Below are 22,116 nucleotides of genomic sequence, written 5' to 3'. Positions count from 1 at the left end.
AATCTTTTGAAAAATGGAAGTTATATATTTGCGCGTTAATTGATTTGAATTGATTTAAAATTCTGTTAAAAAGACACGTAACATAAGCAGCGCGTTTAATGGGTGGATTTCGTTCAGACTTGTAAAACTTATAAATGCAAAACACTTGTATGTAGAGATTAATTCTAAATTTATTTACAAAATTTTCAAAAAAAGTCTAAAAAAAAGAAAGTAAGTGAAAAACCTTTGAAAATGATACTTCAAAAATACTGTGAACGAATTTCATATATAAACTCCATTAATACTTATTTCATTTACAATCTAAACGAATTGATATGTGCATATTTTGTTTTACTATTACACAATACATGTGCTTTCATAACACGTCGATTGATGTAGGTGTCTTATCTCGATTAATTTACTGTATAAATAAAATATGTTCATATTTAATTTGTTTACATACACTATAAATGAGATAAATAATAAAATTTAAAAACACAAATTGACTATAAATATTCAAATTATTTATTTAAATAAAAATCCTTCTATTCCGCCATACAGGACAACACGCAAATTAACACGCAATGACCGAAATACCCTCACAAGGTTCGTATTCTGAATTTTCTGGGATTAGGAATAACCTATTTAATGCCGGAGTTTCGTGAGTCTTTGTTCTGACATTGATTTTCTCATTATATCCATTCCTTTCCAAATAAAGAAGAAAAAAAAAAAGAAGAAAGACGCAAAAAAATAAATCCAAACTTAGAAATCGCCCCCAAAAAAGTTCTAAAGAACAAAGGGAGACAACACATAGCATCATTCCGAAGGCGCTGCAAGATTCTGAAGAAACCTCATTGCAGAAAGAACCCAATTTCTTCTGAGCTTTCAGAATCAAGATTGGTAAGTCTCGTCTCGCCGCCATTTTTGATTGTTCTTATCACCGCCTTTTCTCTTTCCTTCTATCTTTGTCATTTTTTTTGACAAGTCTTGTAATCTTGGATTTCCAAGCATTGAATTTTTATAACTTGAATGAGTTCGGTTTAAATTTGTTTCTTAATGACCATTACCATTTGTTAAATCTATATTTCTTTAAAAATAATTTAAAAAAATTTATATATATATATTTTCCCCTCATTTGATTGTCATGCAGTATTGTTGAACACCAGGCCAAGAAATTAATATAATCTTGGTCCAAGTTTGTTGGACCTGGAGAATATTAATAATTTTTAAACGTAGTTGGAATTCATTGTTTTGATCGAAGGCAGACTCAACTAACTTCGAGTTTGAGGTCTATTTTTTGGACCTCCCTAAAATTCTACAATATTAAACTTTGAGATTGCTGGAATTAAAAGATGAATGTGGTGGGAAAAGTTGGAAGCTTGATCACACAAGGTGTCTATTCAGTTGCTACCCCTTTTCATCCCTTTGGTGGTGCTGTTGATGTCATTGTTGTTCAGCAACAAGATGGTACATTTCGGAGCACGCCGTGGTATGTTCGGTTTGGTAAATTCCAGGGTGTTCTTAAAGGCGCTGAAAAGTTTGTTCGTATAAATGTCAATGGGGTTGAAGCAAACTTCCATATGTATCTTGACAATTCAGGAGAGGCTTATTTTATAAAGGAGGTGGATGATGATAAGGACGTTGAGTCAAGTGTGGCTGATGAAGATGCAGGTCAATCTGATTTTACTCATGTCCATAGACTTGACCATAGTATCTCTGATTCGGGGGTGCTTCGGTTAAAGGCTAATGATCGACCTCAAATACAAAGGGTGGAATCTGATCTTGATAGGAGATATTATGAACTCCAGGATGATGAACCTGGTGTTGACGGTTCATTTGAGTTGTCAGAATATGGGTCTAATCGATATGATAATCCCAATGGAGAGAATGGTTTGGACTCACATGGTTCCCATCCGGAAGTGGTATTGGTTAGTGTCGATGGTCATATGATGACTGCCCCAATATGTGGATCAGAGCAAAACGATGAGGAGAATGTGCAGTTAAAAAATCCTCAATTTCACCTTGGCCCAGCTGAAGGGACTGAGTTCTGTGAAGGAAATGAGTTTACTTCTGATGAAAATGCTTGGGCTGCTGATTATATTAGAAAGCTGGATGATTCAACAGATGATGTTCCATCCTGTAGTTATAACCGGAATGGGGGTGATATGACATCAGAGATTGTGGCCAAAGTTCACCAAAGAGAGGAGGTACATGTTAGATACGCAGAAGCGACCTTGGTGATTAAAGATCAAGAAAATTATGTGCAATCTGATACAGAAGAGGTTGCATCTGGCTTGAGGAGAGAGACCGTTTTCAAAAGCTGTTTGGCATTAGATCAATTTGGCCAGCAGGATGAAAATGCTGATTCGGAAGATGAAGGTTCCCCAGTGAAGGTTCAAAAATCAGCAGACGAATATAATGCAAATTGTTCAGTTGGTAATGAAAATGCACAAGAGTACATTAAGAGCCCTTGCAGCATTGATGAGTTATCTCCCCTTAGTAGGCCTACTTATTCTGATGAGAATGGATCTACAAAAGTGGAATTAGGAGGAGTTCAAGAGGTTGATGATAAAGCATCAGTGCATGTTGACACTGATTCTGGAAGTCATTCTGTTACTAATGATAATGAGACTGAAGGAAATGATGAACTCATTGAAAATTCAGTGTTGACGGATGGGGTAGATGATAGTAAACAAATTCCTGCACTTGATGATGCCAATAATCTAAGTGAGGAAATCGAACCCCAACCAACAACTTCCAATGATGAGGACCAAAGTTATTATGGGTTGGGTAAGAATTCTGCTTCAAATTAGTTTTCTTTCACTGAGCAATTGATTCTCAACATTAATTCTTAGTGGAGGTTTATTTACTTCAATTTATCTTAAAACTTGCAGGATTTGAAATATCACTTTGTGGTCATGAGCTTAAAGTGGGTATGGGTTCAGTTGCTGCTGCTGAAACATTTGATGCACATAGGATATCCGCAGAGGAATTTAGAGCTTCTGCACCATTAATAATAAAAAATGAAAATCTTGTTGTCAAGTTCAGAGAGAGATATCTGTTGTGGGAAAAGGCCGCTCCTCTTATTCTTGGGATGGCTGTATTTGGTTTAGATTCACCTGTTAATCCCGATGATACAATTCCTGTGGAACAGGGGGATGCACTATCCAGGGATGGTGATGCTGGATCAGCTTCGTCTGGACGGAAATGGAGACTTTGGCCTATTCCTTTTCGAAGAGTAAAGACACTAGAGCACAGTACTAGTAATGCATCAAGTGATGAGATCTTTGTAGATACCGAGTCCGAGTTGCAGTCTTCTCTTTTGGATCCGAGTCCAAAATCTTATAATCCTGGGTCTCCACATAAACAATTTGTTCGAACAAATGTTCCTGGTAATGAGCAGATAGCTTCCTTGAATCTCAAAGAAGGTCAAAATTTGGTAACATTCAGCTTCTCTACAAGGGTTCTTGGAACACAACAGGTTTGGCATCCATTTGGAATACACTATAGAAAAATAAAAGACTTGGATGTTTGGCTTATTTAGTGTGGAATTTTAATTGCATTTCAGGTTGATGCTCACATATACTTATGGAAATGGGATGCAAAAATTGTAATTTCAGATGTAGATGGAACTATTACCAAGTAAGACTACTGACTATACATTTTTAGGATAACAAATACCATTTTAAACTTGAAGTGGATGATTGACACCACATTCTACGCCCCCCCCCCCCCCTCTTTTCTCTTCTCTCTTTCTTAATTGGACATTATTTTATTTTATGATGAAATCTTATTATGGTCATTGCAAATTTTGATAGCTGTTGATGCTAATGAAACTTTTTACAACATGAAGAAAAATGTGAAAAGGGATGCAGGTTCTAGTTTGAAACATGAAGTCTTAAATTTTAAGTTGTCTGTTAGTCTTAAATTTAGAATGTCATTTTAATGAACCTAAGCATCTATTATTAGTTTGCATGCATACTATACAAAATTTCTCATGATGATCCTTTCACTTCACTAAATAGTGAGAAGTATTGTTGTCTTCTTTATTGGTGATTCACTATAACTTTTGTCCAGGCCTACATTATGTAGATTGAAAAGCAAAAGATATTACATGATTGCCTTTCGCTATTTTTTCTATAACAAGAAAAAAGCTGCTGCAAGATTAGAGGGAAGAGTTTCATTATGGTTTCAGAATCACCATTAACCATCAACATCTTAATTTTCCCCTTCTTTTCTTTCTACCATTTATTTCCTTTCAGGTCTGATGTTTTGGGGCAGTTCATGCCTTTAGTTGGGAAAGATTGGTCACAATCTGGAGTGGCAAGGCTTTTCTCAGCTATTAAGGTATTTGTTAACTTCTAGATATATATCAATCAAGTTGGGGTATTGCTAATGTCAAAATTGATGAGGAAAATTGCGTATGGTTATGAAGCAGGTTGTATAAAAGAGGTAGAATCAAATTACTGCGTATCTGTTACCACTGTTTCCTTTGCTACCTGCTCTTATCAGCTGTCTCTTAACTAGAGTTTTGAGTTACTTCTATTTACTTATGGTTATTCGTTGTTATGGCTGAGATTTACTCTAGATTGGAAGCATTTGTATTGGTGCACCCACAATTTTTAGCTAATACTCACCTTGAGAGATATTATGCCAATATACATATAAACAAGTTTTGATTAGGAAGTCAAGCATTGCTATATAATCGAGCCCAGAGTCTGGTCAAGTCTGGACTGTTTTGCTATATGATCAAGCCTGTTTGATACGAAGGTTCTTGAGATGATGGCTTTTTTTGTGTCTAACAGAACTGATACTAATTGTCCATGGTCCATAGTCCAGTTGCATGCTCTACTTTTTTTTGTTTCTTTTGTTTCCTTGTTTCACCTTGCGCTCTTCAACAAGCTTGTTACATAGTAATGGTTGTCAACTTAACTTTTTCTTCTATCAAATGTAAATGCACCCTAGCATGGTTGATGTTATTATCTATCTATTGTTTCATTGAATTGAATCTCAAATCTAATGCTGGATACTGAATTTATGTTAGGAAAATGGTTATCAGCTGCTATTTCTGAGTGCTCGTGCAATTGTCCAAGCTTATCTAACCAGGAATTTCTTGCTTAACCTGAAACAGGTATTGAAAGTTGAAATTAACAGTTTATTTTCAATTGTAGGTTTATTTATTCTTTCATCCAGGAATCTATTTATGAGATTTTCTTATGAAGGGTTTTGTTGGTCTTAGAATGCATGAGTAATTAAGTCCTCATCTGTTTATTTATATAGTGTTTTTTTTTTTTACAGCCTTTCGTCTTACCTTAAAAGGACATCATTAATATTAATTAAGTTGAACATTTTCAGGATGGAAATACCTTACCAAATGGACCTGTTGTTATTTCACCTGATGGATTATTCCCTTCACTATACCGAGAAGGTGAGAAACCTTTTCGTGTGAAACTCATTATGGCTGTGATCATGATAATTGATAATAACTCCTCTTTCTGCCAATGTAGTTATGCTTAATGTTTACAACTACATTCTTGTCATTATTGTGAAGAGATGCATACTGTGGTTGTCAGTATCACTAAGTAGAAAGTGTGTGTTAGATAAAATCATAGTTTCTGTTGTGATTGAAGAAGTCATATAGATGATCTAAATGCTTGATTTTGTATAAATAAACTACTTTCTGACTACCTTTTTTTCATCTGTTTCTGTTAAGCACCAAAGGGAAGAAAACAAGAAAAAAAGGGGGGATGGAAGCAGTTAAGTCAGTTAGAGAGGAGAGTAGTAAAATAGCTCCTTTACCTTCTATTACTGTAGAAGAGTGAAAAAAAAAAAAAAGAGCGCTGAAAATGACAATAGAATGGAACCAACTAATGTAACAATAGGACAGCAAGAAAGGTTAGTGGAGAGGACGTCAGAGGAATGAATTCTGTTATAGAGAGGATCAAGAGTATAAATAGAAGGAATGAAGGGATTCAAGGGGGAGGGGGATTTTAGACTGGGCAGGAGATTAGGAAGGTGGTAGCCTCTCAAATGCTACCTTGTTTTCTATTTTTCATAATTGGTTCTTCAATGAATTCATCAAGAGACTCAGAGAGTATCACCTTGATACCTTCCAACTTCTGTTTCTCATTTCCTTCTACTCTCTTCCTACTCTCCCTTCTTAATTCTATTCTTCATATTCTAAACTGATTCTATCTCTGCTGCCTAGACTTATAATTACTGCCCTAATCTTACAGTTTCGTTGCTTGTATATCTGACTTGTTATGTTGTGTTTGTTTCCTTCACAAATGGAAGTGATAAGAAGAGCACCTCATGAGTTCAAGATTGCTTGTCTAGAGGTAAATTACCAGAGCTAGAAACCTTACCAACAACATTATATTACACATGTTTTCTGATGAGAATTGATTTGCAGGATATCAAAAGACTGTTCCCTGCTGATTACAATCCATTCTATGCTGGATTTGGCAATAGAGACACAGATGAACTTAGCTACAGGAAGATAGGGATTCCAAAGGGCAAAATATTTATTATTAATCCTAAGGTGTGTGATTTGATGATTTCTATTAACTAGTACTTTCTCTAGTTATAGCATGTTATTAATTTGATGTCTGTATGAAAATGAACAGGGTGAGGTAGCAATAAGTCAAAGAATTGATTCAAAATCTTACACATCATTGCACACCCTTGTCAATGACATGTTCCCACCTACTTCTTTGGTTGAGCATGAGGACTTCAACTCATGGAATTATTGGAGAGTCCCTATTCCAGATATCAATGACAATTAGTATAGGGTATAAGGATGTAAATGGAAATACTATACGTTCTTCCTTCTATTCGAAAGTATCCTTCTCCTATAGGGATTAGGGAAATTCTTTGATGGCATAGAAATTAATGTTAGAGTCAATCCTCAAATATTCATTCATTTGGTCCACCTTAAGCAATAGGTTGTGTCACTAATCAACCCAATTGTAGAATTTGTGGTTTACATATTGTACCATATCAGGTTTTTTCGCTTTTTTGCCCCTTAAATGAAATGGCTCTCTTTATATAAACTTGTCTTTAAAGTTAGCAAGGGAAAATGAAAAATAAGGTAAGCAAGGAATGGAACGGGTATGTTCGTCCTTAAGCTTCAACTTTCATAAAAATGTAATGGGAAATAGTTTTGTATTTGTTCATTTTGAAGGCAAGTTATCTAAGCTTTTTCCCAACATTTATCATGCTGTGGTGTAAATTAAGCAACCACCTTAAACAACTACTCGACTAAGACCCGTGCATAGTGAAAAGCTAAATTAATTATATTATATACTATAAATTTAAAAATGTTATATTATTTGAAGATTAATTAAATAATATATAAATTAATTTTAAATTTTAAATTTTAATTTGTAAAAAATATTTACCGTTTGTATATAATTTAATATAATTACTTAAAAAAACAAAAGAAAATATACGACAATAATAAAATCTTGTGAAGGTGGTCTCTTTAATAAATATTGACTTTTGTAATTTTGAGACTTTTCTTTTATTCTTTTTAGAGATAATTTAAAAGAAAGGTTATAAAAAATAATTGAAAAAATACAATATATAATATAAAATTATAAATAAATTTTATTAATCATGATATATTAGAAGGTGAGTTCTATAGTGTCTTTGTTATGGTGCCTAAATTGTCTAACTTTCCTTTTAAAGTAAAAAATAAAATGTTTAAAATAAAAAGTAAATCATGTAAAATTTATTAAAATATTATTTATTTACCTTTTTAGTAACTTAGGTACAAAGTGATAGACACCATAGCATTTACTATATTAGAATGTATACCTAATAAATAGATGTTGTGTCAAAGTTGAATGTGTCGGGAAATGTTTTGGACAATTCATTTAAGAGATTAAAAAATAAAATAATAGTAGTAAGAGAGAGTTATTGAAAATATGTTTAAATTGACCAAATAATATACACTTTAAATATTTGTAACTGAAAATTATTATTGTTATAATCTTAATGTAAATAGTAATTGTATATCATTATTACTTTTTTTAATTCAATTGAGTAACAATAGGTATTGAATTTAATTGATTAAGATGATTAAAGTTTTGTACCATTACCATATAAAAATTTAGAGTAAAGGACATTTTCGTCCCTGACCTTTTTTTTTGCGGACATTTTCGTCCTCAACCAATGGAAAATACATTAAAGTCCCTGACCCCTGAAAAATGTAGACATTTAAGTCCTTCCGTTAAATTCAGCCGTTTGCACTGGACGGAAAAGGCTGAGCTGGCAGAGGTGGCGATGAGGTGACACGTAACGGAGGCCAGGTGGCATGGAGCATTTCGTAACAGGACATATAAGTCCCTGGAGACAAAAACGACGCCGTTTTGTCTCCTCCCCCAATCTTTCAAATTCATCTTCTCCAATCTCTCGTCCACACAGAAACGGCAAAGTGGGTGTTGTGGGGGTGGGGGCAGAAAGGAAGTTCTTCCTTCCATGGCATGTGAAGGGGTATCATCAAGTTGGAGAAGAGGTGGAGGTCAGGTCGGCTCCATCCGCACCGTAGGGATCTTGCCCAAAATTCAGCATTGGGATTGGTTGCCGTTGACATCCGCTTGCCTCCTTCTGGGGTGCTTGACGGAGCTGATGCCGGTTGTTGACTACCGTTGTCAGTTCTTACTCGTTCATGGATCCCAACCAATTGAGGCTTTGCCTCTACCACCGCACCTTTAAGAAGTGTATCAACAAATATTAAAATTTTGAAATGAACAAGAACACACCAATTATTGGAACCAAATTAAAGTCCAAAAGGTTAACTAAAGACTCTTCATTCATATGAGCTATAGTAGCCGCCAGCCGAGTTTAACACATCAGAGTAATATACCTAGTTACCAACCCTAAGAAAAAAAAATATCATTTTCACTTATCATTGATCGTGTCTCCTTGCCAAATAGCACCTAAGGCCAGCACTTCAATTGAGGCCATCCAGAAGCATTTTGAACATAAACAACTGAAACATGACAAGCAAGTATGGATTTTTATTTTTTTATTATTTTTTTTTAATAAAAAGGGCTTATAACAAACACACAACTGAAGCAAAGGGAAACCAGAAACTCAGAAACACCCAAACTTCAACAATACCGAACAAAATTGACGATAATGACTTAACTACAGAAAAAAAATGTTTATTATTATTTAATTCCCAAAGTTTCAGAAATAGAGAACTGTGGGTGAAGCAAAAAGACTGGAATTTAGATCGGAGTGTTTACTTCGGAGAATGCATCGAATGCAGAAGGAAGACCGCTAGCGGAGGAAGGTTGGGGGCGGTCGAAGATGGATCTGTCGCCCAGTGATGGGTGGGACGCCGCTGAGGGTTCGGCAGCGACGGCATCGTGGTGGGCGGCGGCGGCGTCGTCGGAAGAAGAATCATGGAGGTGGGGGTGATCATCTTCTTCTCCACCTCTTCCAGCTTGATGATACTCCTTCACATGCCATGGAAGGAAGAACTTCCTTTCTGCTCCCACTCCCCACAACACCCACTTTATCGTTTATGTGCGGAAGAGAGATTGGAGAAGACGAATTTGAAAGATTGGGGGAGGAGACAAAACGGCGTCGTTTTTGTCTCCAGGGACTTATATGTCCTGTTACGAAATGTTCCATGCCACCTGGCCTCCGTTAGTGCCACCTCATCGCCACCTCTGCCAGCTCAGCCTTTTCCGTCCAGTGCAAACGGCTGAATTTAACGGAAGGACTTAAATGTCCACATTTTTCAAGGGTCAGGGACTTTAATGTATTTTCTATTGGTTGAGGACGAAAATGTCTGCGGAAAAAAAGGTCAGGGACGAAAATGTCATTTACTCAAAAATTTATTATCTTTTATATTACAAAATTGTAAAAAAGCCATCTATACAAAATTGTTGATGTGACAATCATAAAAATCAATATTTATTTTTTATGTGATAAAAATAGATAGATAGATGCTTTACAAATATATCAACTGAACAAGAGATTAGTCACCAAAAAAAACTGAACAAGAGATTCACATCCTTAGTTACAACTAATTAATGAAAACTTTCAATTGGAAAATTTGAATTTCTGTTTTGAATGTAAATGTTGTGAAATGTTCTGATACATATCCATTTTTTAATCCATTTTCACATGCAGTCACCTGATTTGACAGTCTCTCACATAAAATCATTAGTTGATGTCGAAAAAACAACATAGATTCACTAATTCTATGCAAATGAGTATGTTTCCAACTCAATACCTCGGATGATAAATTACATTGGTATGATTACAAATCTTTGCCTGTGTTGTTCCAAAGGCATGCTTTTGCAGCATTAATTCATGTTTGCTTTTACTAAGAAAACATCTGAGTCTATGTTAGTATAGTTAGATACCAAAAAGGAAAGTTTAAGGCATGGTACAGATAGTCTTGTCTTTATATTGCATACACCGTCTTATACTCGTTCTCCGATGGCGACATCATTGACATGGATAATGACTGCCTACTGCTCATTGTTGTCCGAAGACTTCGCAATCTGGCAGCCTCGAGTCGGTGAGCGATCACCCAATAACATAGTGTTCCTAGTGTAGCTGCCATAATCACAGTTCCTAGAGCTGTTGCTGCTATAGCCAAACCTTTATTATCCCCCACAACGATGTATGACATTGCAAGGAATGACACAGAAATTAGCACACAGGCTAACCACATCAACTTGTTTATAACGGCCGTCATTTGTTTCTTCGCTTTCCTCTCGATGACAACCACCGATGTTTGGACAACCACAACGGCCAATGATATGAAGAGGGCGAGAGAATCAAAGATTATGAATATTGTGAACTCGATATTGGGAGCGATGTATACCTCCCCAAGAGACAAGCTGGGAGGACGGTCACTTGGGTTCTGAGGATACTGGCCTGGAACATTAAATATGGCTGCAAAAGCAACTGTTGCTATAAGGACAGCAACAACAGTGTTGGAGTTGATTGCATTGTTAAGTCCCTCAGCCTGCATTTTATTGATTCGTTTCGCTATGCCTTGCATCCTTCTTTGCGTTTTAAATGTGTGTTCCAGCTGGTTATGAACCCCACTTTTGATGTCGCTCACAGTTCGTTTGAGCTCGAGGGCTGTGTTTGTGGCAGGTGACTTGATGGACTTGGCACTTTTAGCTCCCCGAACTTGCAGCAAGTTGGCAATGTCCTTACGGTTGTTTTTCTCGGCAGTATCCAGCGCAGTTTCACCAGATTTATTGATAACATCAGTGTTTATTTCTGGGCAATCTAGTATCTTCTGAACAATCTGCAAAGATTATCAATAGAATGCTAAGAGAAGTTTGCTTACAACGGTTGCAGGACCCAGTCAACTGCTTATGATGATGTCATATCAGGATATTAAAATTTTAAAACAAGGTCAACAAACATTACTAGGGAAAAACAAACACCAAAGTTTATGTCATCGTATTATTTCATTTTCACCACCCATATGCCGCAGTCCACAAGACAGCAATTGCCATATAAAACACTAGTAGTGGCACAAAGTGCACTTTTCCCTCAAAGTGCTTACTAGATTAATTTAGAGGTAGGGCTATGAGCCTATGACTGCAGCTGCCCTCCTAGACCCTACAGTAGGAGTCGTAGGCATTCGGTCGCTCTTTATGCTAGTTATCAAATAAAATAGACATACTTCTGAAGTTCTTTGAATATCATACACAAAATTAACTTGAGAAAATAAGTTTAGATTATGCTCTTAGAAGATGATGGAGTCTGAGTCCAATGGAAAGCCATATGCTCACTATCTTAACAAAGCGAGAACAGGAAAGTGGTTTTTTACCTGTAGGCGACCCTTTCGGGTTGCAATATGCAGAGCAGCGTTTCCCTTTGCATCCACCATGTTAACCAATGATGTGCTTGATTTCAAAAGTTCATCCACCAAGTCAAGGTTTTGTCCTTTCACTGCCATATGGAGTGCTGTCTGCCCCTTCTTATCAACTCTTGTTGCGAGTTCTGGTTCTCTGCTCAGAAGGGCCTTGATGACCTCAACATGGCCGTTCCTTGCAGTAGAATGCAACACAGTTTTCCCATTGCTTTTCGCAATACTTATCAGGCTGCTACCCTTTTCAAAGAGAAAATTTACTACCTCAATATATCCTTGTGCTGCAGCTGTGTGCAATGCAGTAGTGTTTGACATATCAACTGTCATTGAAACTTCGGGAAAGGCTTCCATGAGGACCTTCAATATCTCTACAAACCGGAAGAGAGAAGAGGAGTCAGAAAAATTCCAAACATTAGATTAATGATAAATTTGTAAGTGTGATGATCAACAAAAATAAGAGTCAAAATGTAAAACCTAGAAAGCTAGCAGATGTAAAAGAGTTATGGCTAATTTGACATAAGAACTCAAATTGGAGAGAAATAATATGTGTAGTTCTATATCAACAAATCCTAAGAAGCGAACTTTCTTTGAAAAATTAACCAAAGAGTTATTATAACATGTTGCACATCATTCATCAAAATGAAGTGAAATAACTGTAAGCTCCTACGAAGTAAAGAGAATTAAGACACTCACCCAAGTTCCCATTTTTAGCAGCAATGTGGAATGCATCAAATCCGTTCTTAGCTTTGAAGCCGGCCAAACCAATATCATGATATTTGATCAATTCCTTCACTATATCAAGATTATCATTTTCAGCAGCAACATATAAGGCAGTTTCACCAGAGTTATTTGTCTTTGAGAGCAACTCCTTCAATTCCTCCTCTCCATTCTCAGAGATGATTCCCAGCACCAATTCCATGTTTCCAGCTCGGATTGCTGAGTGCAAGGGAGAATCACCCCGGATACCGGTCAATTGTTTCTTCATCTTCTCTGGAAGGTATCTTTAATCTTCAATACTTATAAGATGGATGTAACATATCAAGTTCACATTCCTTAAAACATATCTAAGATACAATTATTCATTGTCTCCCTCATATCACATCACTCAGCCATTCAAAATTTCTGGCCACATCTGCATTCACAATTCAGGACCCAACCAGACTCTTAATACAGATTCAGCATAGGCTAAGAAACAAAAACATGGGTAAGCACTAGGAACCCAAAGTGTTCCAAATTCAGTTTTCATGTATCTATTATTACTTTATGGTAAAGAGCAAAGCAAGACATTAATTCAACAGATGCACACAATTATTGGGCAAACATTGCTTGTTGATCTCCTTAATTTCTTTTTTATTTTGGAATAAATTGGCAAGTATTAGTTAATGGAATTGGGGGGAAAAGAAGACATGAACTAACCAACAATTGCTGAATAAGACAGCAACAGCCTAGGTTGAGCCTTGAGAGTTGGTGTTGCTAAGATCTAAGTTATAGAAACCGAATAAGAAAAGAGTATTAAACTAAGAATAGCAAGAAGAGGAAATGAAGAATGAAAGTAGCGGGAAACCGAGGTGTGAAGAGGCAGAAACTGAATCACACTCGGTCCCCTCCTCACTCCTTTTCTGGGAGCACTATTCGTATGCTTCAAAAAGAGAGAAAAGAAAAAGAGCAACCAAAGAAGAAGAAGAAGAAGGTGGTGTAGGTAACGCGAAGAACACCATAAAGTTGGGTGAGTTTGAAGGTATGAGTTGAATGGTGATGATTGGTTTTTGTTTTCGATTTATTATTTAATAATGTTTGACGCACATTTTTCCACCGAAGATAAATAAGAGGAACCCGTGTGCATTACTAACTAACTAGTAATTAACTTGTCTCTTTTTGCTGATTTACGATTTTAGCACAAGTCTTGTGTGTAAGAAATCTCACTTATCCTTGCCAGTGAAAAAGAAAAATGTTAATTACATTTCTTACACCCTTCTCTTTTTTTCTTAAAAAAAAATCGTTTTTGTGAGCCTAAAGTGGCAAATAGTTTTCCATGATTCATCCCAATATCCCATGCACACGAAATACGAATAGTTGAATACGATTCTCAATGGTAAAATCATCATGTAAGTAAAAGTCATTCTATAACAATAAATAAATAAATAAATAAATCCGTCTTATAAAAATTATTTATTTTTTTTAATTTTAAAATACCAAAAAAATATTTAAACAAATTCTTTTAATTTGTTAAGAATTTTAGAAATATTTTTAATTTTTTTTAATTTTATCTTAAAAATTTTTTATTTACATTAAAAATATCTGTAATGATTAATTTTTAAAACAAATTTAAAACTAATTTAATATTAATATTATAAAAATAATTTTTAATACAAGTAAATCAAATATAATTGTTATATATTATTATTAGATTAATCTTAAATTTTTAAAAATTTAGCTTTTATAAATATATTTAATATAAATTAAAATTTTTAAGATAAAATTAAAAGAAATAAAAAATATTATTAAAACTTTTACAAAATTTTAAAATAAAAAATATATTTTATTTTTAAATAAATAAATAAAAAGAAAGTAAATAGTAAAAAGAAGGAGTGGGGGTTGGCCGAGTCAAAGGAATATGTTTGACTATAGAGACGTAGCCGCCTCTCGGAGGGCTATTTTGGTCTTTTGATGTTACTAGCAGACAGAGATGCACCTGTCTTTAGTTACTTGGATGTTTGAGACCACCACGGCACTACCACTCACTCACAATCCACTCACAGTCACAAATGACAAAAGTCCAAACAATATCGGAGTATTGTAACAACCATCTTATTTCCTTTCACACTAGGCACTCAATGTCTTATACAAACCTTATATCCAGCTCAGCCAACAATAATTAACCCCCTCATATTTCTAGCTAAAGATTATATCGTTGGTTGCAAATAAAGGTGCTTTTTGTTTGCAAAATTAAATTTTCAATCGAACAGGATAACTCTTTCCAATCCTTGTTTATAGTCAATTTATCATAAAAATAATTTCATATCAATTTTTGCATTATAAACACTAAATAAAAACTGAAAGTGATTCTTTTATCTTCAATAAAAGAGATTAATTTTAATGTTTATTATAATTCTACTTATTTAATTAATTAAAATAAAAAATTAATATAATTATTAACTTAAATTTTTTATAATAATATTATTAAAATTTATAAATTAAAAAAATGATTCATTATTATAAATTAATAACATACGAAAAAATTTAATTTCATAAATAATAAATAATATATAATTTGAATTTAAACCAATATTAAAATACTCATTGGAGAAATTAAAAAAAATTAAAAAATTGAAAAAATATAATAATAAAAATATGTATAAATTGTATTTATAGAATAAATTTTAGCCGTTATTAAATCTAATGTTTTAATATTTATTTTAATTTAATTTTTTTATGTTTTTCTAAAAATAATTTGTCAACTGACAAGTTATGATTGATTAGACTTTCCTCTAAGTTGGGACTCTCTTTCCTCGACCCACGTGGAGTCTCTCTCCTTATTCTTCAAGGGTCAGTCCTTAGCTTTTTCCGATAAAAGCTGAAAATCTGAAATAGGACTTTTGAGAAATTGTGAGATGGTCTTCTTTGGTTAAGGAATCTAGTGAGATAATTAATCATTAGACAATTAGTACCCAATTTGTGACAAAGTTTGCTAAAATGGACATTAAAAAATATGTTATCTGATAGTTTCTTGTAGAAAATGGTTGCTTCAATCCAATCTACGGAAAGCAATTACCTTGAGCACTCATACTACACATTATTTTTCATTGGTGTATTGGCTCAATATTTGAGAGGAAAAAAGGTGTTTTGTTGTGTTATGAATGCCTGGGTGGTGTCAGTTTCAATACACCAGAGGGCGTGGTGACAGGTCTGTCAAAAGCGTGACAGGCCTTGAAAACACGTAGGGGGTGTGGTGAAGTAGCTGGCAATGACAGGTGGCACAACCCTAAAAACATACGGGGGGCGTGTTGTCTCTGAATCCTGATAACAGGGTTTTCGTTCGTTTCCAAGAAGCTTAGAGCAACACGGGGGGAGCGTGTTGCAAGCAGTCTGCATGCAAGGGACAGTCCCCACCCCAGCAACCAGCGACGCTCAAAGAAGCTCTATAAATTGAGCTTCTTGGTGACCATTTTCATGCATCAAGTGTTATTATTGGTAATCTTAGTTTCACAGTTTTACCGAGAAAGAAGAAGAGAGGCTAAAGAAGAGAGTTAGGTGTTAGGTGTGTTTGAAAAAAAAATTATATAAAAAAATATTAATTTGTAGTGATTAAAAATGGTACGTAATTATATGGCACTTGAAAAATATATCATCAATTATTTAGATCATTCAGTTTATGTAAATAGTCACCAAAAAAAAAATTTAGTTTATGTAAATTCATAAATTTTATTATTTTTTGTATTTAAATTAAATATTTTTAATTTTTTTATTGTTAGTATTATATAAAAATATAATATTATTTACATTTTTTTATTTTCAAATATAAATATTATTTATTTATATTTATTTATTTTCGAATATAAATAATATTCAGTCAGACATTTTCTGAACCATGACCGAGAGCTACCATGGCAAAGTTTGGTAAGAATCCTCCCAACTATTGAAAATTTTGGCTATGGACTTCTACTTTGCCAACCAAGCCTTTCGATAACTGATGGTGTAGTTGAACCTTGACTGGACTTCCGCAATTATAGATTTGACTTTGATGGACGGGGTCAGTCTCAACCAATGGCCTTATAGCCTCAGCAACTGTGTCCGAGTCTAACATGGAATGATCATTTGAAATCGTTCTCATGGTGCACGTATGCCTACCGTTGTATTTCTTTATTTTCCAACAACCTTTTTTCCATATCAAACTGGCTTGGATAAGCCAGTCGTACCCACGCCCATACACGTCTTGCATTTTGCATAGAGCGTCTGTGGTTCGGACTCATAAACATTGTAGTCGACTCCTCTAGAAATAGTGTAACTTCTGATTGCTGCGATGACAGACTTTCTAGAACTAAACTCCATTCCGATCCTGAACTCTTCGACCTCAGGATCAGCAACATCTACAGAAAGCAGAAATCATCATTCATTGATCCATCCAAAATATAAATTAACAAAAACGCATTATTCACTCATCACGTACCTATGTTTGCATATTCCGGAAATTCCGGTGCACTCATGATGTCAAGATCTAAATTACGCATAAAAGATAGGACATTCATCGGTTGACTAACTGTGGGATGAACCACTACATTCTCCGTTGCTGCCTCGACTCCCACATCACCATCCTCGTCTATGCCGCTAGTTTCATAAGTGACTTCGAAGTCCTCTTCGCTGTTACTGTTCATTCCTTTGTACACTACAGCTCTATCAATTATTTTGAATCTCATCTGCCTCTACGTTTTAAAACTCAACATATGGCTCAATCTGTGGTTGTTGCATCTAAGTTTGCTGGTGAACATATTCTACATACTCTCTTCATCAACGATCAGCATGATATCAAACTGTATTAGACCACCAAAAACTATAACTGGATTCCGGTGCAATATACTGCTCACTCTCCTCAATATACCATTCTTCATGTTTTGACAGAGACCGTTCTGAAGCTTGATAAACGTCATGGTGCATGGAACCACAAATGAAAACGGATTCTGACACACAAACCTCACTCCCTCATGAATATTTCGTATAATCTCAACGTTGCGATACACTACCAAATTTGCGGTACCCTCTATTACACTAGCAACACGCTCAAAGAACACTCTTCCTCGCAATGAAAATGGTATCAAGCTTTGCCTTATACAGGCGAAGCACTCAACACACCACCCATGTTGCATCACCAACCAACCAGCCTTTGCCACGCGTAACACGTCCCTCCCCCGTGCTGACTCAGCACGCCCCCCGTGTTGCAGTCTCATGCAACCAGATTTCGCCACATGGCATTCATACCCACCCACATGCTGATTGCAACATGTCCCCCCGCCTGATGAAAATGCCTTCTGACACTCCACCAATTTGTAAATACACACACTGCACCTATTTCCAATTAAAACACCAATAATAAACCCATAACCAATTTTTTAGCCCTCATACTAGATTACTGCTTTGTAAGGTATATATATTTATAATAAAATTACACCCCACCAGTTTGTTCAAAATATACATTTATTTGTTGGTTTATAAATTCCGACAACTTTAATGTCGGTGTCTAATATAACGCTTTACGTTTGTATTTGCAAAATCGTCCTAAATTTAACAAAGCAATCAGAACTGTTTTAACAAATACAATAATATACCATAAAGGGATAAAGGAAACCTGGTGTGAAATCAATCTTTTGAAAGAGAGATCAACTAACCAATTTGTCTCCCTTATGCCCTGTTGTGGAAACAAAAAGCAGCCGCCATTCACTTCCACAAAAGCCATCTCTCTTTTTCTCAGCTCGTGAAACCTTGGAAAAGCATTGTTATCCTTTTCAGTGTTTGTTAAATACAAAATCATGCTGTAGTTAGAATTTAAAGTTCAGGGTTCAGGAACTAGATGGCATAAATTGGATCCACTTCAGTTTCAGAATCTGAACACCGCCAAGAAGATGTTTTAATCCTTTTGAACTTCTTCCTTTCTCTTCGGAGACGTTTGGATTTCAGCACAAAGTAAGTCATGGTACCAAGAACGGCAACTGTTACAACAGTCCCTATGACTGTAATAAGGATTGCAGCCCACCTGCTGCGGCGACCAACAACTATATAAGACGCCGCCATGAATGAAACAGAGGTGCAAACTGAAGCCAACCACAGCATCTTATTGATAATTTCTGTAACTCTTCTTTCGGACTTTGTCTCCCCTCTAACAACCGTGATCTGAACCACCACAACAACCAGTGAAACAAAGAGCGAAATAGCATTGGATATGAAGAAGGCCTTGAAGGACGCAGTGTGCACCACCACGGCCTTGCCCGAATCATCATCACCACCAGGAACAGTGAAGATTGCTGCAAATGCAACCGTTGCAAACAGCGAGGCCACAACGGTTACTGAATTTGTGGCATTATGGATTCCGCTTTGGTGCAACTTCTGCAGCTCCTTCGCAATCCCGCTTACATTCCTGCTTGTTCTCCGGGCTTGTTCGAGCTGGCAGGAGACGTCCATTTTGATCTGTGTCATAGTTTTCCTCAGCTCGTCCCTTGGTTGCTTGAGGTCACTGGATTTACATGCACCAAAACGGACAAGGCAGTCTTTTATCTCCCAGGATTCTTCGGACACTGGAAGTCCTTCAGCAATGTCAAGAGCCGTTTTCTGGTCTCTTGATAGGGCATTCACATTGGTGTCAGGATGAAGTAACAGTTCATTCACTATCTGCATGATTTTATTTATCAAAATTTTTAAGCTAATAAGTGACTGTGTTGTACTTTTGTTTATATAGTAATACACAATTGAATGTATGTATAGTTAAGAATCTTAAGATACATATTCAAATTCATAATGTAGTTCAAAAAGATACATATTTAATCCACAAACCAAATACAAGAAACAGAGACTATAGGGAATGTTGACGATCCTTATGAGTTATAACCTTATGGTTTTACACTATTAACATCCTTCAAATTAAGTTTAAACAATGTGATTTGAATTGTCATATTTGTACATCTAAAAGTAAGTGTTTATTGACATCTAAATAAATCAAAAAATGAAAAGTAGGAGTTTGAGTATTAGAAGATTTTGGACTGGGAGGAAATTAGATGTTTAAAAAACATTTTTCACATGATATATATACCTCTACCCTTTTCTTCCTGGTGGCTATATGCAATGCATTGTTTCCAAACTTGTTAGGCAACATGACTATTGCAGGATCTGCATTAAGAATCATCTTCACCACTTCACAGCTAGTCCCCTTCACAGCCATGTGCAGAGCAGTTTGTCCTTTCTTATCGGTCCTCCGAGCGAGTTGCGGATCATGGGCCAGCAACAGTTTCACCACAGCAACGTGCCCTTGCCGACCAGATAAATGGAGTGCGTTCTTCCCATTGGACTTAGCTATCTCCAACAAGCTAGGATCTCTGTTAAGCAACAGCTCAACAACATCCGCTTGATCCTTCATAGCTGCAGTGACAAGAGGGGTTGCATTTGATTGGCCAAAGGTCTTGCTTAGCTCCGGATCATGGTCTAGAAGCACCTCTACAATGTCTGCAACAACAGTATTTAATTCAAAACTTGTATAGAATCTAAAAAACAAAATGAAAATTGACAATATAAAGAAATAGAGATATATGAATTTCTGAAAATACTCTTAGGAGTAATTTTGGAGTTGGTTAAATTTATTCACTTTCTTAACTTTATTTTTCTTTTCTAGCCATGCGGACTGTTTTTAGAAGTTATCAAATTTTTAAAAATAAATAAATAAATATATATATATATATATATATATATATATATATATATATTTAACAAATGTTCGACTAAACCTTTTTCACTATAAACAATTTCCATCAATCGTTCAAATAATATTTCTCTGTAAAATGGGGTAAGTACATAGAACAAACACTGCATTATATCTTATCATGAATTGTCTTTCTTCTTTTTGGTTTACAACCGGGGTATCGAGAACGATAACTAATCTTTCTCTAACTTGTAGGCACATCAATGGAAGAAACAACTTATACAAAGTTTTGAAGTTTTTCCATGCAACCCTTTCCACTTAACCACACTCCTACTCGGTGTATTTATGCTTGAATTCCTTTTGATAGCAATATTCTTGCTTGTTCCTCTTTCTCTCATTTTATACATGGAAAAATAAATAAATAAATAAAAATGTATACTTGTACATATATATTTACACAAACTAATCTGACTTGCCTACACTTCTGGATAGGATGTGGCCATAGGGGCGCATATTACCATGCAGGTCCCACAGCCAATCCAATAGCTAGGAGAGCAGAATACAAATTAGGGAAAAAAAAAAAAAACTAGATAAGCATAAATACAGTTCCTTCCGTCTCAAGTAAACGTTCAGTTATATAATTAGAAACATGAATTAAGAAAATGATTAGAAAGCTATTAATATAGATAAATAGAACAAAACTGAACAAAATTACGCAGCGAAATTCACATACCTTTATGACCTTGTTTAGCGGCAATGTGCAAGGGAGAGAAGCCGGCACGGTTCTTGAACGAAAGGGCCTCTTTGGTGGTGTGAGGGAGAAGCTCTTTAACGACATCCAGGTGTCCCTTATCGGCGGCCGTGAACAGCGGCGTCTCTCCCAATTCGTTGACTTCGTTGACGATCGCGGACCTAATCTCCACCACCTCAGCATCAAACTCAGCTCCGCTTAGGGTTCCCGTCATCTGATCATCGATCTCGGCAAGGATTCGTCGAACGGCAGTAACATCGCCGCGCTGGGCAGCGAGGTGGAGCTCGGTGTCATTGTGCCGGCCGGTGACCTGCCTAACATACTTCTTCCTCGGATCGAAGCGCGAGCCGGAGGCGGAGACGACGAGGGACTTGCCGGAGTTGGAGAAGACGAGGGAGTTGCTGGAGTTGGAGACAAAGAGGGTTTCCCTCGGGACGGAAGAGGCAGGGGTGGTGGGCTCGGAGTAGGGGTAGCGGTCCATGGCGGTGGCGGTGGCGGCGGCCGCATGCAATGTGGATGGAGGCTACGTTTACGGTGGTGGTGGTGCTGGGGCCGTGGGGTTCGGGTGTAGCCCCATTCGAGAATCGTCCACAACGCAACGCCACAACGCGTGACGGTGATTCGCACCATAAGAGGAAACTCGCTTTCCGAGGGTTCCTGTTGGTTCTGTTTACTTCACCTACGCAAATCTCGTTCCTCATAACCTCTTCTGTTGTGTTTTATCCCATAGAAGATAACTAACCTTTTTTTGTTTATCAATTATAATAATAATTATTATTATTATTGGATTTTTTTCCGTCATAAATTTTTAAAGATAATTAGGTTTAATTATTATGTAGGTCCTATAGTTTCACCGACAATTAGATCTCTCTATATATATTTTTTTAATTGGATCTCTGTACTTTAATTTTTTTTTTCAATTAAGTCCTTGTCGTCAGTATAACGTTTAACATAACAGAATATTCTTGGTAAAAAAGAATATTCCTCTCATTTAGCTGGAGTGGCTAGCTGAACTAATATGAATTTTTTCCAAATACCAAAAGCACCCCTCACATTTCATCCCAAAGGAAAAAGAAAACCCTAAGTTACTCTCATCTCCTGTGTCTCCTGCGTCGGTCCATCGGCGGT

At 36.0% G+C, this 22,116-nt stretch overlaps 5 protein-coding genes across 9 annotated transcripts; 1 reads left to right on the top strand and 4 right to left on the bottom strand.

The window, feature by feature from the left end:
* The first annotated feature begins 650 nt into the window (after window positions 1-650).
* LOC112758971 (phosphatidate phosphatase PAH1) lies at window positions 651-7,031 on the top strand. 5 transcript variants are annotated; one of them, XR_011874190.1, is made up of 10 exons: window positions 651-879; window positions 1,332-2,769; window positions 2,874-3,460; window positions 3,548-3,621; window positions 4,057-4,326; window positions 5,024-5,110; window positions 5,335-5,407; window positions 6,274-6,317; window positions 6,392-6,520; window positions 6,606-7,031. XR_011874190.1 is itself a non-coding variant. In XM_029293591.2 (10 exons), exons 2-10 carry the CDS (start codon window positions 1,332-1,334, stop codon window positions 6,762-6,764), a joined length of 2,676 nt encoding a protein of 891 aa, XP_029149424.1. In that variant the 5' UTR covers window positions 651-879; the 3' UTR covers window positions 6,765-7,031. The 5 variants fall into 5 exon arrangements, 3 of the variants coding, with proteins under 3 accessions (XP_029149424.1, XP_025663552.1, XP_072076299.1); XR_011874189.1 differs by having other exon boundaries at window positions 1,130-2,769; XM_029293591.2 differs by having other exon boundaries at window positions 4,242-4,326.
* Window positions 7,032-8,058: 1,027 nt separating this feature from the next.
* On the bottom strand, window positions 8,059-9,512 carry LOC112758970 (uncharacterized; the record flags this gene model as incomplete). Its single annotated transcript, XM_072220494.1, has 2 exons — window positions 8,059-8,691; window positions 9,218-9,512. Coding segments are annotated over 2 exons (609 nt in total), but the record flags the coding sequence as incomplete, so codon positions are not given.
* A 685-nt stretch (window positions 9,513-10,197) lies between these two features.
* LOC112758969 (ankyrin repeat-containing protein At5g02620) lies at window positions 10,198-13,889 on the bottom strand. The gene is made up of 4 exons (XM_025807764.3): window positions 13,256-13,889; window positions 12,533-12,971; window positions 11,798-12,207; window positions 10,198-11,266 (listed from the first exon to the last, which is right to left on the bottom strand). The coding sequence occupies exons 2-4, from the start codon at window positions 12,822-12,824 to the stop codon at window positions 10,406-10,408; spliced, it is 1,563 nt and encodes a 520-aa protein (XP_025663549.1). The 5' UTR covers window positions 12,825-12,971; window positions 13,256-13,889; the 3' UTR covers window positions 10,198-10,405.
* A 2,451-nt stretch (window positions 13,890-16,340) lies between these two features.
* LOC112758968 (uncharacterized) lies at window positions 16,341-17,765 on the bottom strand. Its single transcript, XM_025807763.3, has 2 exons — window positions 17,007-17,765; window positions 16,341-16,926 (listed from the first exon to the last, which is right to left on the bottom strand). The coding sequence occupies exons 1-2, from the start codon at window positions 17,251-17,253 to the stop codon at window positions 16,727-16,729; spliced, it is 447 nt and encodes a 148-aa protein (XP_025663548.1). The 5' UTR covers window positions 17,254-17,765; the 3' UTR covers window positions 16,341-16,726.
* A 324-nt stretch (window positions 17,766-18,089) lies between these two features.
* On the bottom strand, window positions 18,090-21,875 carry LOC112758966 (ankyrin repeat-containing protein ITN1-like). Its single transcript, XM_025807762.3, has 3 exons — window positions 20,971-21,875; window positions 19,635-20,044; window positions 18,090-19,216 (listed from the first exon to the last, which is right to left on the bottom strand). The coding sequence occupies exons 1-3, from the start codon at window positions 21,467-21,469 to the stop codon at window positions 18,398-18,400; spliced, it is 1,728 nt and encodes a 575-aa protein (XP_025663547.1). The 5' UTR covers window positions 21,470-21,875; the 3' UTR covers window positions 18,090-18,397.
* Between the last annotated feature and the right edge of the window lie 241 nt (window positions 21,876-22,116).

The sequence above is a fragment of the Arachis hypogaea genome, chromosome 16, assembly GCF_003086295.3.
Source record: "Arachis hypogaea cultivar Tifrunner chromosome 16, arahy.Tifrunner.gnm2.J5K5, whole genome shotgun sequence".
NCBI lineage: Eukaryota > Viridiplantae > Streptophyta > Magnoliopsida > Fabales > Fabaceae > Arachis > Arachis hypogaea.
The sequence above is the reverse complement of the archived record's forward strand: the minus strand, read 5'-3'. Positions and strand labels throughout refer to the sequence as shown.

What these genes read in the sequence shown, in the direction of transcription:
- LOC112758971 (XM_029293591.2), top strand. Translation starts at nt 1,332, where the DNA reads ATGAATGTGGTGGGAAAAGTTGGAAGCTTGATCACACAAGGTGTCTAT. An exon ending in GGGTTCTTGGAACACAACAG is followed by an intron (nt 3,461 to 3,547) that starts GTTTGGCATCCA and finishes ATTGCATTTCAG; the next exon opens with GTTGATGCTCACATATACTT. An exon ending in CCCTTCACTATACCGAGAAG is followed by an intron (nt 5,408 to 6,273) that starts GTGAGAAACCTT and finishes CACAAATGGAAG; the next exon opens with TGATAAGAAGAGCACCTCAT.
- LOC112758969 (XM_025807764.3), bottom strand. Translation starts at nt 12,824, where the DNA reads ATGAAGAAACAATTGACCGGTATCCGGGGTGATTCTCCCTTGCACTCA. An exon ending in TGCTAAAAATGGGAACTTGG is followed by an intron (nt 12,208 to 12,532) that starts GTGAGTGTCTTA and finishes TCCGGTTTGTAG; the next exon opens with AGATATTGAAGGTCCTCATG. An exon ending in CCCGAAAGGGTCGCCTACAG is followed by an intron (nt 11,267 to 11,797) that starts GTAAAAAACCAC and finishes TAATCTTTGCAG; the next exon opens with ATTGTTCAGAAGATACTAGA.
- LOC112758968 (XM_025807763.3), bottom strand. Translation starts at nt 17,253, where the DNA reads ATGAGATTCAAAATAATTGATAGAGCTGTAGTGTACAAAGGAATGAAC. An exon ending in TCCGGAATATGCAAACATAG is followed by an intron (nt 16,927 to 17,006) that starts GTACGTGATGAG and finishes TGCTTTCTGTAG; the next exon opens with ATGTTGCTGATCCTGAGGTC.
- LOC112758966 (XM_025807762.3), bottom strand. Translation starts at nt 21,469, where the DNA reads ATGGACCGCTACCCCTACTCCGAGCCCACCACCCCTGCCTCTTCCGTC. An exon ending in CGCTAAACAAGGTCATAAAG is followed by an intron (nt 20,045 to 20,970) that starts GTATGTGAATTT and finishes CTGTTGTTGCAG; the next exon opens with ACATTGTAGAGGTGCTTCTA. An exon ending in CCAGGAAGAAAAGGGTAGAG is followed by an intron (nt 19,217 to 19,634) that starts GTATATATATCA and finishes AAAATCATGCAG; the next exon opens with ATAGTGAATGAACTGTTACT.